This window comes from Dipodomys merriami, unplaced genomic scaffold (genome assembly GCF_024711535.1).
Source record: "Dipodomys merriami isolate MVZ:Mamm:240054 unplaced genomic scaffold, mDipMer1.0.p SCAF_22, whole genome shotgun sequence".
NCBI lineage: Eukaryota > Metazoa > Chordata > Mammalia > Rodentia > Heteromyidae > Dipodomys > Dipodomys merriami.
In genome coordinates, this window is record NW_027203604.1 from 8,035,027 (window position 1) to 8,050,432 (window position 15,406).

Genomic DNA, 15,406 nt, shown 5'->3' on the forward strand with positions numbered 1-15,406 from the left:
CTTGTGTATGTTATCATGTATGTGTGTATTTTACATCTAACTTACACGTACATACACTGTCTGACCCTGACTTCACTTACCATAATTTTTTCTGGGTCCATCTACTTCTCTGCAAGTGACATAATATTCTTTCTGATAGATGAATAAAGTTCTATTGTATATATGAACCACATTTTCTTGATTTACTCTTCTATTGTAGGCCATCTGAGTTGTTACTGTAACTTGGCTGTGGTGAATAGTTCAGCAATGAACATGGATGTACAAGTGTCTTTACTATAGCCTGATTTACAATATTCTGGGTAAATGCCCAAGAGTGGTATCGCTGTATCATATGATAGTTCTATGTTCAGTTTTTTGAGGAATCTCCAAACCACCTTCTAGAGTGGTCGTACTAGTTTATATTCCTACCTGCAGCCCCTCAAACATTTGTTGTTCTTATTCTTGATGCTGGCCAATCGTACTGGGGAGAGATGAAATCTCAGTGTTGTTTTGATTTGCATTTCCGTTATGGCCAGGCCATTTCCTCATCTATTTATTGGCCATTCTTTTGAGAAGACTCCATTTAGTTCCTTTGCCCATTTATTAATGGGGTTAATTGCTTTTTTGAGGTTTAGTTTCTTGAGCACCTTGTATATTCTGGATATGAGGCCTTTATTGAAAGCAATAATGTAACATCCTATAATTTCAAAGAAGAAACTCAAGTTTTGAAAAAAGGTGTTAATACATGATGAATGCAGAATTATTAATTATGATAAATTATAAATGGTATAGAGCCTTATAGTAAACAAAATAAAGAAGAAGTATTAAAATGATCATTGTAATTTTTATCAGTATTGGAAAATATGTTTAATGTTAAATTAAAGAACAATGTATAGAGTGTACTGTTTGCAGCTATGAACACACCATAAAAATTGAAAATGTTAAATTGATAATAATTGTCTGAGGGTGATAGAATTACAAATTAGTTTCCTGTTTTTCAGATAAACATAGTTTAAGGTAATTTTATCTTTATGAGAAGTTATTTTTCATTCTATAAGTCATATACATATAATCTGAGAAATGTTGGAAAATACAGAAAAAGGGATTAAGGAATGTGTCTGCATCCATCTCCCCAAACCACCTAGTGATGAAGCATGGTTGGAAAAGATCTGCTTAGTACATGCAAGTCTAGCATTGTAACACCAGCAAAAAGTAATTACTCAGATATGTTTAAAAAAATTACAAGATTAACCTTGCATTGTGTTGTCCCACTTCTTTTCAGGTCCTGAAAATCCTTGGTTGGTTCAAGCTTATGTTTCAGCAGCTAAACACCCTTTTGCTTCTGTGGTGGCTCAAGAGGTTTTCCAGAGTGGAATCATTCCTTCAGATACAGACTTTCGTATCTATAGAGATTTTGGGAACATTCCAGGTATTTTGTGAATGGTTTATAAGCTGTTGTACAAAACTGATTTCTCAAAAATGAGCTTTACTTCTTCAAAGTGTATGAGTAGACACCATGTTTGGAGAGTACATTCCATATAAATTTTCTTCCTCACTAACAGAGAGTTCTTAATGTTGTCCTTTTTGTGTGTGTGTGTTCTAGTCCTAGGCCTGACAGCCTGGGCTCTGCCCTGAGCATTTTTTTGCTCAGAGCTAGCTCTCTACCATTTGAGCCACAGATCCCCTTCCAGCTTTTCGGTTGGTTAATTGAAGCTAAGATCCTACAAACTCTCCTGCCAGGGCTGGCTTTGAATTTCCTCAATCCTCATTTCTCAGCCTCTTGACCCATGCCAAATGTTTTCTTTTTTTAAAACTCCATAGTAATTTAAATGTTTGCCTCCTCCAGAATATGATTAGGATTGGTTTAACAATTCATTACCAGATCTCTTGAGGGTCTTTTACTTTTTTTTTTTTTTTGGCCAGTCCTGGGGCTTGAACTCAGGGCCTGGGCATTGTCCTTGAGCTTCTTTTGCACTCTACTACTACTTGTGGCACTCTACCACAGTGCCACTTCTAACTTTTTCTGTTTATGTGGTACTGAGAAATTGAACCTGGCTTCATGCATGGTAGGCAAGCTCTCTACTACTAAGCCACATTCCCAGCCCTGGGGGGTCTTTTGCTTTTATTGTGGGTCTTGCTTGCCAATTCCCTCAATGACTTTATTTGCAGTTAAAATTTGGCTTTGGCCAGGCAAGGATATAGATGGTAAAATTTTGATGACTGACCAAACTCAGTACATCAAATTTCCTACTCCTTGCTGTGTGAATTCTTCTTCTATGTGTTATAGTATACTTCCTCAGTCATGCTTTGCATTAGGGATCATAACTGTAGATTTTGTAAGTATGGAAGAGAATATTCTTCATAAATATGGCAGGACAGTCATCCCATTGCTTTGACATTTTGTCTTAGGAATTTATTAAACAAATAAGCCTAAAGTGAAGTTAAACTTTTAAAGCAAAATGACTTTTCCCCTCTCTGTGTGTTACAGGAATAGATTTAGCTTTTATTGAGAACGGATACATTTATCATACGAAGTATGACACAGCAGATAGAATTCTAACAGATTCTATTCAGAGAGCAGGTTGGTATCCCAAGTTCAACTTCTGATATGCACTAAGATGAAATATTAGGGGTAAAATAGAAATATGTGAATTTTCTGAAAGGTGCATTGGAGAGGCAATATGTGGTAGAATGGGCTAAGGATTTGGAGTTGGATAGATCAGTGCTTAAATATTAGCCATGCCATCTTATTTGCCAGTCAATAAGTGTCAACTTGGAAAGGGGGTGACCTAGCGTTAAGGTAGGATTGCTGAACAATATAAGTGTAAATAATGTAAAAGCTATGAGTTGGAGGTGGCAATAGAATACAGGTGTAGGCAGTTTGTCTAGTGTGGAAAGTGGTTACATGGTCCATTATTGGATGATGAAAATAGTTGAAAAGCTTTATAGGATAGGAATTTAAAGTGCTCTCCAGAGAGATCTGGAGTAGTTGGACGAGGCAGATCACATTCTAAGCCTTAAAGAATTGATAGCATTTGGCATGTAAAGAAAAGAGGAGCCGGGCGCTGGTGGCTCACGCCTGTAATCCTAGCTACTCAGGAGGCTGAGATCTGAGGATCACGGTTCAAAGCCAGCCCGGGCAGGAGAGACCATGAGACTCCTATCTCCAATAAATCACCAGAAACCGGAAGTGGCGCTGTAGCTCAAGTGGTAGAGCGCTCGCCTTGAGCTGAAGAGCTGAGGGACAGCGCCCAGGCCCAGAGTTCAGGCCTCACAACCAACCAAAAAAAAAAAAAAAAAGTTGTACTGGTAATGCTCTTAGAGAGTCCCTACTCAAAATGAGTTTTTGAGGATCTTGGTCATGGTGTTGACAAAAGATAAGCAACAAAAGGGGAAGGACAAAAAAAATTACATTGTGAACAACATAAACAGCAGTATTTGAGAGATTAGATAGAAGAGATAAGTGGAATTGACTAGGGAAAACAGACTATGAGCTCTAGTAAGATGCAGAGGTCTGAACTAGCCTATGAAATCAGGGGTGGCAAATTTGGGCATATGAATTTGGGAATTAAAGGTATAGAACACAAGAACAGAGAATGGATGTTATTTTTGGAAGGGGGAAGTGTTAAAACGAAAGCTTTAGAGAAAATACATTTTAAGCAAGAATGTTAAATGGAAGTGAGTGAAAAAGAAATGAAGGAAATCTGGTGGTAAGAGTGTGTATGTATCTTAAGTGGAGAAAAGAAAGTCAAGGGTGGGATGAGCAGTAGGAAGTAGGCTTGCTATTGAAGTTTAGACACAGGTGTGTCACAGCCTGACTGCTGTCTTCCCAGCTACTCCCAGGCTAAAGATAGCTGGAATTTAGGAGTTCAAGTCTAGTTTGAGCAACATAACCCGCTAGACCTTATATCAGAAAATGTTTTATTCATTGATTGATGTAACAAATAATTTTAATAGACCTTTGATGGGTCAGGTTTTGCCTATGACTTTTCTGCAGCTTCATTTCTGAATATTCTCTCCATTTAGGACTAATTTGTGGTTTTGTTCATTCTAAAGATGTAAATATCACTTCTCAGGGTTGCTTCCCGGTCTTTCCAAACTCTAAGTCTCTTAAGTCTCCCACAACTATATTTCTTCTTCTTTTTTTTTTTTCTGGGCAGGGGGACTTGAACTCAGGGCCTGGGCACTACTGTCCCTGAGCTTTTGTACTCAAGGCTAGCACTCTACAACTTGAGCTACAGCTATACTTCTAGCTTTTTTGTAGTTCATTGGAAATAAGAGTTTCATGGACTTTCTGTGTAGGCTAGTTTTGAACCATGCTCCTTATGTCTCAGCCTCCTGAGTAGCTAGGATTATAGGTGTGAGCCACTAGCACCTAGATCTTTTAATTAAAAAAAAAAATTATCTTTTTTTTTTTTTTTTTTTGCCAGTTGTGGAGCATGAGCTCAGGTGTGAACCTAGGCATCCTTGGACACCTTTTTGCTCAAGGCTAGTGCTTTACCACTTGAGCCATAGCCCCACTTCTGATTTTCTGGTCATTAATTGGCGATAAGAGTCTCATGAACTTTCCTGCCCGGGCTGGCTTAGAACTGTGATCCTCAGATCTCGACCTCCTGAGTAGTTAAGATTATAGGCATGAGCTATCAGTGCCTGGCCTTTTTGTTGTTATTGTAAAGATGATGTGCAGAGGGTTAGGTAAAGAGTACATTTTTTTGGACAATGTCACCCCTTCTCTTACTCTCTCCCAGTTTTTCCCTCCCCATCTACAAGTTACATAGTTCATTTTCAACGTACTGTCCAGCTGCATGTGTTTACCCTTTTCCCCTCCATTTCTGTGGCTCCCTCACCTTCCCAAAGACATAAATGAACAAACAAAAAAAAAAAGGAAAGAAAAGCAACAAAAAAGAAAAAAACTTTTTCATTTCCTGGAGTTCATTTTGATTTTTTACCTGCTTTTTTGAGATGGGGATTCACTGTGTTGCTCAGACTAACCTTGAATTCACAATCCTTCGACATAAGCCTCTTTCCTGTCTTCTAATTTTTTTTTCTTTATAATCTTTATAGTGCTGGGGATTGTATTTAGGGCCTCACTCGTGCTAGACAAACATTGTGCCATTATCTCTTGAGTTTTATTTTTGTTGTTGTTGTTGTTGTTTGGTTGGTTTTGAGACTGTCTTATGCAGTTCAAAATGGTTCTTGCCTCTGCCTTTTTTCTTTCTTTTCACCTTACTTGTAACAACTTGTTCTGGGCCTGTGAGGTTTAAAAGAGCTCTTTGTTCCTTGACTTACGGAATTTTTGATAACTAGAAGTGTCTGGTATAGTTAATATATAGTAAAGGAATCGGATCTAAGATATCTGTATGTTAATGTATCAAAAAGACTAGTTCTAATAAGAAGGGAAAGACTGAGCTTCTAAGTGAAGAGGAAATGGAGAAAGGAGCAGGGGCCATACTGGAGAAATTTAGAAAGAAAAGTTGGGGAGAGAGTAGCATGGTAGGAAGCATTGTCCACATTCTTTCCAGCTACTTCTTTATTCAAATAGTAAATGATTTATTTCTGCTTTATATTGTTGTACATGTAAATTGCATTCTAATAGTTTATTCAACTTTGTTTTCTTTCTTACTAATAGGTGACAATATTTTAGCAGTCCTTAAATATCTAGCTACATCTGATATGCTAGCTTCTTCATCTGAGTATCGACATGGAAACATGGTCTTTTTTGATGTTCTTGGCCTGTTTGTCATTGCCTACCCATCCCGTATTGGCACAATCATAAACTACATGGTAGTAATGGCAGTTGTTTTGTATCTGGGCAAAAAATTGTTGCAGCCCAAATATAAGAGTAAGTACTTTCTCTAAAATGTAAATACAGTCATGGGTATAGGATTTGTTAGAAAGTTTTAGTCACTGTGTTTGTATCTTCCCAGGAAGTTAAACAATCTTTATAATACTTGGTTTGTATTTTAAGAAATTCCTAACTAAATATTAAATTGACATACACACTGTACTTTCAGTCTTGATGAAAGAGACTATTTTCATGGAAGTACCACTTAGGTGTTATTGAAAAATAGCTTATACAGATTGACTTTTAGTAAAAAGTCCCATTAAAAAGTCTTTCAAGGTGGGCATTCATGGCTCATACCTATAATCATAGCTACTCAGAAGGCTGAGATATGAGGATTGCAGTTCAAAGCCATTCTGTGCAGGAAAGTCTGTGAGACTCTTACCTCCAATTGAACACTAGAAAACCAGAAGTGGCGCTGTTGCTCAAAGTGGTAGAATGCTAGCCTTGAGCTGAAGAGCTCCGGGACAGTGCACAGGCCCACAGTGCAAGCCCCACAACCAACAGTAACAACAAAAAAACAAATGTCTTTTGAGACGTGGAAGTATGGCTCAGGTAGAGTACCAGCCTTGAGTGAAAAAGCCAAGCACAAGTTATGAGGCCCTGAGTTCAAGCATCACTAGTGGCACCAAAAAAGAAAAAAAAGTTTTTTTTTTCCACTATTGACCAGTAACACACTTTTCTGAGGTATGAATGAACTGCATTTTGTTAAATTGTTTCTTTCTGTTTGAAATATTTCAGTCCTAAGTTGTTAAGTGTTGTTACAAGATAAAATGTATCTTTATCACATTATTTACCCCATGTCCTTATCTTCCTATATTAGCTTCTTTAGCAAGATTTTATATAGAATTTTGCCTTCTGTACTTGCTAATATTTTGGTACACAAAGCATCCCAAAGATGAGGAAGACTAAAACTACCCACTTCCCTAGTAAGGGATGTTTCTGAATTGTTTCTACAAGATACATCTCTGAGTTTCTAGTATCCACAGACTCTCAGTAAGTGTTCCCTGAATACAAGTCTTCATATTTTCCCTGTTTTAGTGTTTAACAACCTCAACAATTAGACATTCTAGTTCTTTATAGTGGTAAATATTTTGTTTTAGCAACTGGTGATGTAATTGATTTGATGAAAATGGTGACCATAATTTTTTGGTTTTTTTTTCTTCATTAGATTTTAACTACACGAAGGACTTCTTGTGTGGACTTGCCATCACTCTCATTAGCTGGTTTACTAGCCTTGTAATGGTTCTCATTGTAGCAGTGTTGGTCTCTCTTACTGGACAGTCTCTCTCATGGTATAACCACTTCTATGTTTCCGTTTGTCTGTATGGGACCGCAGCTATACTCAAAATAATATTCATACATACGCTTGCAAAAAGATTTTATTATGTGGTAAGTATAAGGTATATTTATTGATTTATTTTTGCTGCTTGCAAGGATTGAAGACAAACTCAAGTGGGATTCATTGTAATTTATCTTTTGAGCTATTGTTCAGCATTTTTATAAAGAATTCTCCACAACTGCATTAATTTACTGATCATTTTCTTATTTGAGAGTTGTGATGCAAAATGTAATTGAGGTTATGAAGCTGTATAAACACCATTTAGGATAGTGGTGATGTAAGGCTTGTTTGCACAGCTCTCTGCCTGTGTTGCAGTGTTGTAACTGCTAACCCATCCTGGGCTCATGCAGTGATTTATGTTGTTTTAAAATCACTATTTACCACAATATAAGCTTCATGGAGGCAGGGGTTGTTTATTCATTGCTGTCTCCTTTGTGTTTAGGCAGAGTCTGGCACATAGCATTAACACACAGTCTTTGTTGTTGAAAGAATGCTACATTTAAAGTTTTCAGTTGTGCTAGGAGTTTGGCTCAGTTGGTAGCACATTAGGCCCTAAGTTTAAACCCAAGTACAGTTAACCCAAAACAAAAAACAAAACACACACACACATCCCTCAGCTTTTCTTCCATTTTTTTCTTAGATGTTTTTGGTGGAGGTTCTGACAACATGCATTTGTACTATCAGAGTTAAAGACACACTGTGAAAGAAAAAAAAGGAAAGTGAAATGGAGATTTTAATTGAGTCATACTGATGTTTTAGAGACTTCCTACATTGTGCTTTCAACTTGTGTTTGATAAAATTAGAAGTTATGGTTATGAAATAACCATGAGTGAATTATAGTGAATGAGAAGTCATAATGATTTTCTAAGGGAATTATAGGGGAAAATCTTAGCTCCCTTGATTTGAAGACCATAAGTAGATAATTTTTGTTTTTCAATTTTTCCTGATAGGGATTAGAATGGGCACATGGAACATGGTAATCCAGCATCTTTCCCTTAGGATGTTTTTAGTATCTGAACCTAGGTCTCAGTTCCAGTTAATGTGTGGGATGGGTTTGAAGAACCCTTCCATCTTATCAGGTCTTATGAAGAAAGGTTCTTGGAGATTAGCCATTGCATATGGTTCAGACCATACTTTTATTGTAGTAACTTCAGTTTCCAAAAATTATACTGTGAGGCTTATTATTAGTGCAGCTTTTTATAAAAAGATATTTATATAAATATATAAAGCTATTTATAAATATATAAATAAGCTATTTAAATAGATAAGTACTTTATAAATATAAGTATGTACATTTATATAAGTATAAATACATTTATATATTTATATTTACATATATAATTATATTTATATAATACATAAATATAAATGTATTTATTTATATTTGTAATATATTAATATATAAAATACAGAATATAAGTATATTTCTATAAATTATTATTTTATATATTTCTATAAATATAAATATAAAGCTTTTTATGTAAACAAATATGGTTGGATATTGTTGATTTTGGCAGGGATGGGATAGAAGGCTGAGTAAAGCTAGATTTAATATTTAAGTTGTCTAGTTATAAATATTTGGGCTGAAGCTGAAAGCTCCATTTTCATTTTGCAAATATTTTATCGTTAAGGTGTTGTACAGAGGAGTTACCATTTCATACGTCAGATAATACATTTCTTTTTTTGGACAATGTCATCCCTTCACCTTCCCCCAGTTTCTCCTCATTTCACAAATATTCTTTTTTTTTTTTTTTGGGGGGTCCGGACGTGGGGCCTGAACTCTGGGCCTGGGTGCTGTCCCTCAGCTCTTCAGCTCAAGGCTAGCACTCTACCACTTGAGCCATAGCGCCACTTTCCGGCTTTTTTCTTTTTTGCTTATGTGGTACTGAGGAATCGAACCCAGGGCCTCAGGCATGCAAGGCAAGTGCTCTACCACTGAGCCACCTTCCCAGCCCCTACAAATATTCTTTAAGCACTCATTGGGCTGAGACCTTCTGGTACAGAGATTGTTGAGAATGTACTCTCTATCTTTGATTTGCTCAAAGTGTCACATGGGAAGATGCAGAAACTATAGTGTTTGGGTGAAGTGAGGTAGTACAGGAGCAGGAGAAAGGAATTTTGCATGTGGAGCCAGGAAAGCTTCTTGAAGGAGGTGGTGACATGTGAATGGGATTTTTGAAGCATGAGTAGACATTTACTAGATAGAGAACAGGCTGATAAGTGACCAAAAGTAAGAATGCATATACTATCAGTAAAAAGTCAATTGTAGTGAAGACAAGGTAACAGTGAATGAGAAAGAGAGCTGGGGTTTAGTTCTCAAAGTCAATGAAACATCATTAAAATTTTGTTAGCATGAAAGTTACTTTGTGATATACCAAGAAAACTTGGGTAAGTAGTATAAATAGTAGTATAAATTGCAGTTGGGGAGGGATAAATGTTGATGAAAATATATTTAAGGGATGTTTTATCTTTGGTTTACTTTGGACCCTGAAAGTAAAATATTTTGACTTATATCAGTTTGCATTGTGAGGTATTTGATTTTAAGTATTTGAGTAGCATGAATTATCTTTTAAGAAAAACAAAACGTCTTAATCCTATGTTGAACATAATGTTAGCTGCTATAGCTTGTGTTTCCCATCATGCAAAGGGGAGTGAAATGAACTTGTTCCAAAAGCACATGACAATAACTCTTAAGCTCTTGAAGTAGGTCCCTTCAAGTAAAAGTACCCTGGGATAAAACAAATGAGAAGGCAGAGGAAAAGGAAAAGGAAACTTAAAAGGTGTCAATTTCCATGTTGGTGTTTATACACAGCTTATACTTTCATGTTTCTATTAATAAAATCACTCTTGCAACTGTTAATATTTCTAAGTTCATAAATCAACTTTCTTCTGAAGAGTGTAAGGCATTCTTCAGGATTCCTTAGACTTCATGTCTCAAAAACTGTTAAGAGTTTTTGATATTAAAATTTTCTAATATGAAAGCACTGGAAATAAAAGATGGGGCTAAGGGCAGAGTAGCAGAAATGGCCAAGTAGAAATAGTAGGATGTAAGGAAAATGAAGCCAAACCCACCAAGGCCACTGCTGCAGAGGGCATGCAGCATTCCTGGTGTATGGTAGTGGTTGGTGCTGCCGCTGAGGATCAGATCACTTTTCTAGCAAAATATTACAGAAATGGGTGATTTCAGGAGACTCTTTATTTTAGATCACTTCCAAGGGTTACTTTTAGCCTGGTGATATGAGAAATGGTATTATTGTCACTATAGCTTGTTAAATTGCCTCTCCTGGTAGAAGGGAGATTTGTTAGGTCTTTACTTGGTCAGTTTTAAGAGTAGATCCTGTCAAACAATGGACATAAAAGATTATAATTTCCTTGAGCAATGAAAATTATGAGCAATGGAAATTGTTATAATCAATGATCTTTATGAATAACCCATGATTGAGACTTCTTGTTTATTTTTCTTTCTTTCAGAATGTCAGTGACCAGTACCTGGGAGAAGTGTTTTTTGATGTCTCACTGTTTGTGCATTGTGGTTTTCTCATAACTCTCACTTACCAAGGATTTTGCTCAGCATTCATTAGTGCTGTTTGGGTAGTGTTTCCATTGCTCACAAAGCTTTTTGTGCCCAAGGACTTTAAGCAGCATGGTAGGGTATTTTTGATTTTGATACAAATGGAAAAATTCATTAAGGCTTCTAGGAACTTTTTTTTTTTAAATAAAAAAAATCTCATCAAGTAGGCTTTTTATATTGTCACTGTTTTCTTAAATTTTCATACTATGTAAATTATATTACACCTTATACCCCATCTCATTCTTATATACTAGTATATGAGAACACATACTAATATATTCCTTGTATATTTTTATTCTTATTGTATTTTATCTTCTCTGAGTGAAGTACTTTATCTTGGTAGATAACATGTACCTAAAGAGCCAGTGTCACACCTAAACCTACTTTCTGTCAGGTGCCAAGGCACATCATCACTACAAAATGCTGCTCTGTAGATTTTCTTATGTGTGTGTTGTTTTTCCTTCTTCCTAGGTACCCAAGGAAAATTTATTGCCCTTTACCTTTTGGGAATGTTTATTCCTTACGTCTATGCACTATACCTCATCTGGGCAGTATTTGAAATGTTTACCCCTATCCTTGGGAGAAGTGGGTCAGAAATTCCACCTGATGTTGTGCTGGCATCCATTTTGGCTGGTTGTACGATGGTGCTCTCTTCCTATTTTGTAAGGAAAAAAGTTTTGTTTTCCATTTTTAAATGTGAATATGTATTAAGCTTAGCCATCATACATGTGAAATAATGTTAATTGTACTTTATTGAGAAAGTCTTAAGCAAAAGTCACATCAAAGGGCTGAGCATCTTTTGGGTTCAATCTGATAAGAAAAAGTAGATGAGTTTTTGTTGCTGTTGTTGTTGCTGTTGTTTTCATTCTATCTGAATATCAAATGAGAATTGTTAAGACATTGCCTGTTGATGAACTTTTAAAATAAATACTAGGGGCTGAGAATGTGGCTTAGTGGTAGAGTGCTTGCCTAGCATGCACAAAGCCCTGGGTTCGATTCCTCAATACCACATAAATAAAAAGCTGGAAGTGGCGCTGTGGCTCAAGTGGTAGGGTGCTAGCCTTGAGCACAGAGATGCTCAGGGACAATGCCCAGGCCCTGAGTTCAAGCTCCAGGACTGGCCCCCAAACAAAAAACAAAAAAATAAAAAAAATACTAATGGTGTATTCTGAGCATATTAGAAATAAATATTAATAAAAAACATAGTAGTTTTATTAGATCTGTTAGGTCAAGAGAAGACAACTGGAGTGGAGCTTTTTTGCATTGCAATTCGATTGCTTCATTGCTAGCACATCAAAATTAATTAACTGAATCTGTCTCTTTGAGTGATGACCAATGAGGATACTTAAATATATACCAAGTACTAATAGTATAGGCCTTTACATCAGTGTATTGCTTTGGTAGGGAGAGTCTTACCTTTGTTGTTGTCTGTGCTTCTCATCTTATGAGACTTCCAGAGGAAAGAGAAGCTGGTTTATGATGAGTTTCATATCAGAAACCTCAACCATGGTTTGCTTGGCATCATGTTTATACATCTCTTGAATAGCCTGAGCCTCTACAGAAAGGAGATCTCTGTTTTGTGGTTCTCTTCATTGTCCTTCTTAGGAATTACTTACTGAACATCCATAGTATGCGTTGAGAATTGGTGCTATCAGACCAAATAGAAACTGGAATTATAACTTGATTATATCTCTTTTCTTCATGGAGGGGATAGTGAGCCTTTGTGGTAAAAGGAACCTCTGGTGGCAGTTAGGTTTTGAAGACCTATGAAGATTAGGAAGTACCACAGCTTTGCTCAGCATTATCCATAGATAACCTCTCAGTGGCCAGGAAAGCTGTCTAAGTGGATTTGCATATGTAACCTTCTAGTGAATTCATATGTACATTATTATTTGAGGTTGACTATCCTAATCCTAAAAGAAACCTAAGTATACCGTTAAGATGATGATTCATATCCTTACTGGTATTTGTAGTAGGAGGCATGGAATGTTCTAAAATTTTATTTTCTACAGGGTTAATTTCTTTGGGTTTTATTAATAATCTTGCAAAACTCTGTATTTGTCAATAGATAGGTTTGCTATTGTGAAGATTAATTAGAAGGTTGAGACAGGAGAATTGTAAATTTGAGGTTAGCCTGTGAGACTCCATCTCAAAAACACAAAAGAACAACAAAAAGGAGATAGTGGAGTATTGTCACCTGTAGATGAAATTCTGATCCAAAGTCAGCTGTGTTAACATACGACCTGCTCCCTTATTTATTCCTGAATGACTGGAAGTTAGTGGTGCTTGTAAAGATGACCCAAGTGTGGATCATTTGAATTCTGTGCCATTGGTCATGATCATATGGAAGGAGACAAAATGAGCCTGTGGAAATTGAAAATATCCATAGTCAGAATAAAAAGGGTGTGTAAAGTATATTTTTCCTACGTCATAATTTATTAGGGAAACTTTTGGGGAGATAATTTCTTTTGAATAATTAAAAATTCTCATTTATTTTCATTATAATGTGAAATAACCCTGCTATTCCTTGATGCTGTGTTTTTAATTTTCATTTTCTTGTTTATATGTAGCAGTGTGAAAGGTAGTGATTTACAAATAGAATAAGATGGAACCCAGACACATTGTCACTTTATGGTCATCCTTCCTCTTCTCTGATTGCCATTCATTTGTAACTATTATCAAACCTGTTAAGAAGATAAGTAGAAGAGGCAAATGGGCCTCCTGATTGGAGAAGGGGGGGGGGGAGACTTGAATGTGAAAACAATAACTTAAAGTGAGATTTTAAGACAACTTTCGTAGTAGTTAGCATGATGGCTGCAATTACAGCATTATGATAGGCAGGCTTTTCTTTTTTTTTAAATTTTAACCCAAAATACTATCTCTGTTTAGACCTGTCAGCCTTATAGTAGATGAGAAATGCATTACTTGGTTGGAGATGTATTTTAGTAGTGTGTCACTTAGGAGATTGAAGGGCAGATAGGGATACATGTTTTGCCAATGCGCTGCCTTAAATCCTGGGGTGACTGGTCTTATTTCTGAACTCACAATGTATAGACAAAGGATCATTCACTTAAGAATGCTACTGTTTTATGGGAGATTATGCAGGATGGGTGTTGTAACACTATAGAATAGGAAATGCCTTCACTTATCATAGTAGATTATGAATAATCTGTAATTCTTTAGCTCTGTTTTTTGATGGAAATCCCTGAGAATTAGTGCTTTGTTTACTTGGTGTTGATGTGTCATCCCATGCTGATAAATTTTCTCCATTGCCAATTACGCAATACCTGTTAAAAAATAAAAATCAGTTAAAAAGCCTGCTAGTGATAATCAATTTGTAATATTTTTATTTCAGATTAACTTCATCTACCTTACCAGAAGCACAAAAAAAACTATGCTCACTCTAACTTTGGTATGTACAGTTACATTCCTCCTTGTTTGCAGTGGAACTTTTTTCCCATATAGCTCCAATCCTGCTAATCCAAAGCCAAAGAGAGTGTTTCTACAGGTAAGAACAATTTTTGTGAGCCATGTGAGATGAAACAAATACTCCTTTATTTGCAAGTTTAATTCTTCAGGAGATTCAGTGGAGTTTCCACAGCATATTAATTTTTATAATCATGTTAGTAGTATTTAGGAAAAGGTATGTTTTTATTTTTTAAAAGTCTTGCTTTGATTTGTCTTTGAGTTATCTTTCCCTTTTGTGTAAGGCAAAGTAATAATACATATTTTAGAGCTTGTCAGCTATATAGTTTCTATTGCAGCTAGTCTGTTGGTAGAGTGAAGGCAGTTGTAGATTATACCTGAGCCAAGTAAATATGACCGTCTTCTGATGAAACCTTTCTACAAATGATAATTTGGCCTGTCAGTGGCAGTCTGCAAAACCTTGCCCTATGTAACCTTTTCCTTTTCCTGTTTGATATTCTTCAGGCTGTCAGTAAGGCTATTTCAAGGATAATGGTGTCTTTTCATAGAAGCCTATTGGGCACAAGTCTGTCTAGTGGCAGATGTGATTCCTGTTTTTCTCTACAAATGAATTAGCTTTGTATAACATAGAAGGGAAGTTAAATGTAGCATGCATTTACATTTTTTTCTAGAAGGAGTTCTAATATTGTTGCCTTTTAAAATCTGATTTATACATATACATTCAATATTTTTGCTTTGTTTTTTGAGACAGTGTGACTGTGCTGCCCATGTTGGTCTTGAACTCCTGTGTTCAAGTAGTCCTCCCTCCATAGCCTCCTGAGTGGCTGGGGCTGCATGCAATCATGTACTACAGTGCCTGGTCAAGCTTCTTCTTCTTCTTTTTTTTTTTTTTTTGCCAGTCCTAGGGCTTAAACTCAGGGTCTGAGCACTATCCCTAATCTTTTTTTACTCAAAGATAGCACTCTACCACTTGAGCCACTGCACCCCTTCCACCTTTTTCTGTTTATGTGGTACTAAGGAATCGAACCCAGGGCTTCCTGCATGCTAGTCTAGAACTCTACCACTAAGCCACATTCCCAGCCCAGATTTTTCAATATAAAATTTAAAATATATTTGTACAGTACAGCAAAACATTTGTATATTCATTATCCAGTTTGAAAGAAAAACCAGCTGGGCAACAGTGGCTCACATATGTAATTGTAGCTACTCAAGCTGTTGAGATCTGGGGATTGTGATTCAAAGCCAG

The 15,406-nt window shown here is 36.3% G+C and overlaps 1 protein-coding gene across 2 annotated transcripts in view; it reads left to right on the top strand.

The window, feature by feature from the left end:
• Ermp1 (endoplasmic reticulum metallopeptidase 1) overlaps nt 1–15,406 on the top strand; it is a 45,638-nt gene that overhangs the window by 17,342 nt on the left and 12,890 nt on the right. For both annotated transcript variants that reach the window (XM_070033247.1, XM_070033248.1), the window contains exons 5-11: nt 1,262–1,408; nt 2,468–2,560; nt 5,609–5,821; nt 6,993–7,213; nt 10,635–10,809; nt 11,206–11,396; nt 14,090–14,242. In XM_070033247.1, coding sequence (XP_069889348.1) covers nt 1,262–1,408; nt 2,468–2,560; nt 5,609–5,821; nt 6,993–7,213; nt 10,635–10,809; nt 11,206–11,396; nt 14,090–14,242 — 1,193 coding nt within the window. The remainder of the gene's footprint in view (nt 1–1,261; nt 1,409–2,467; nt 2,561–5,608; nt 5,822–6,992; nt 7,214–10,634; nt 10,810–11,205; nt 11,397–14,089; nt 14,243–15,406) is intronic.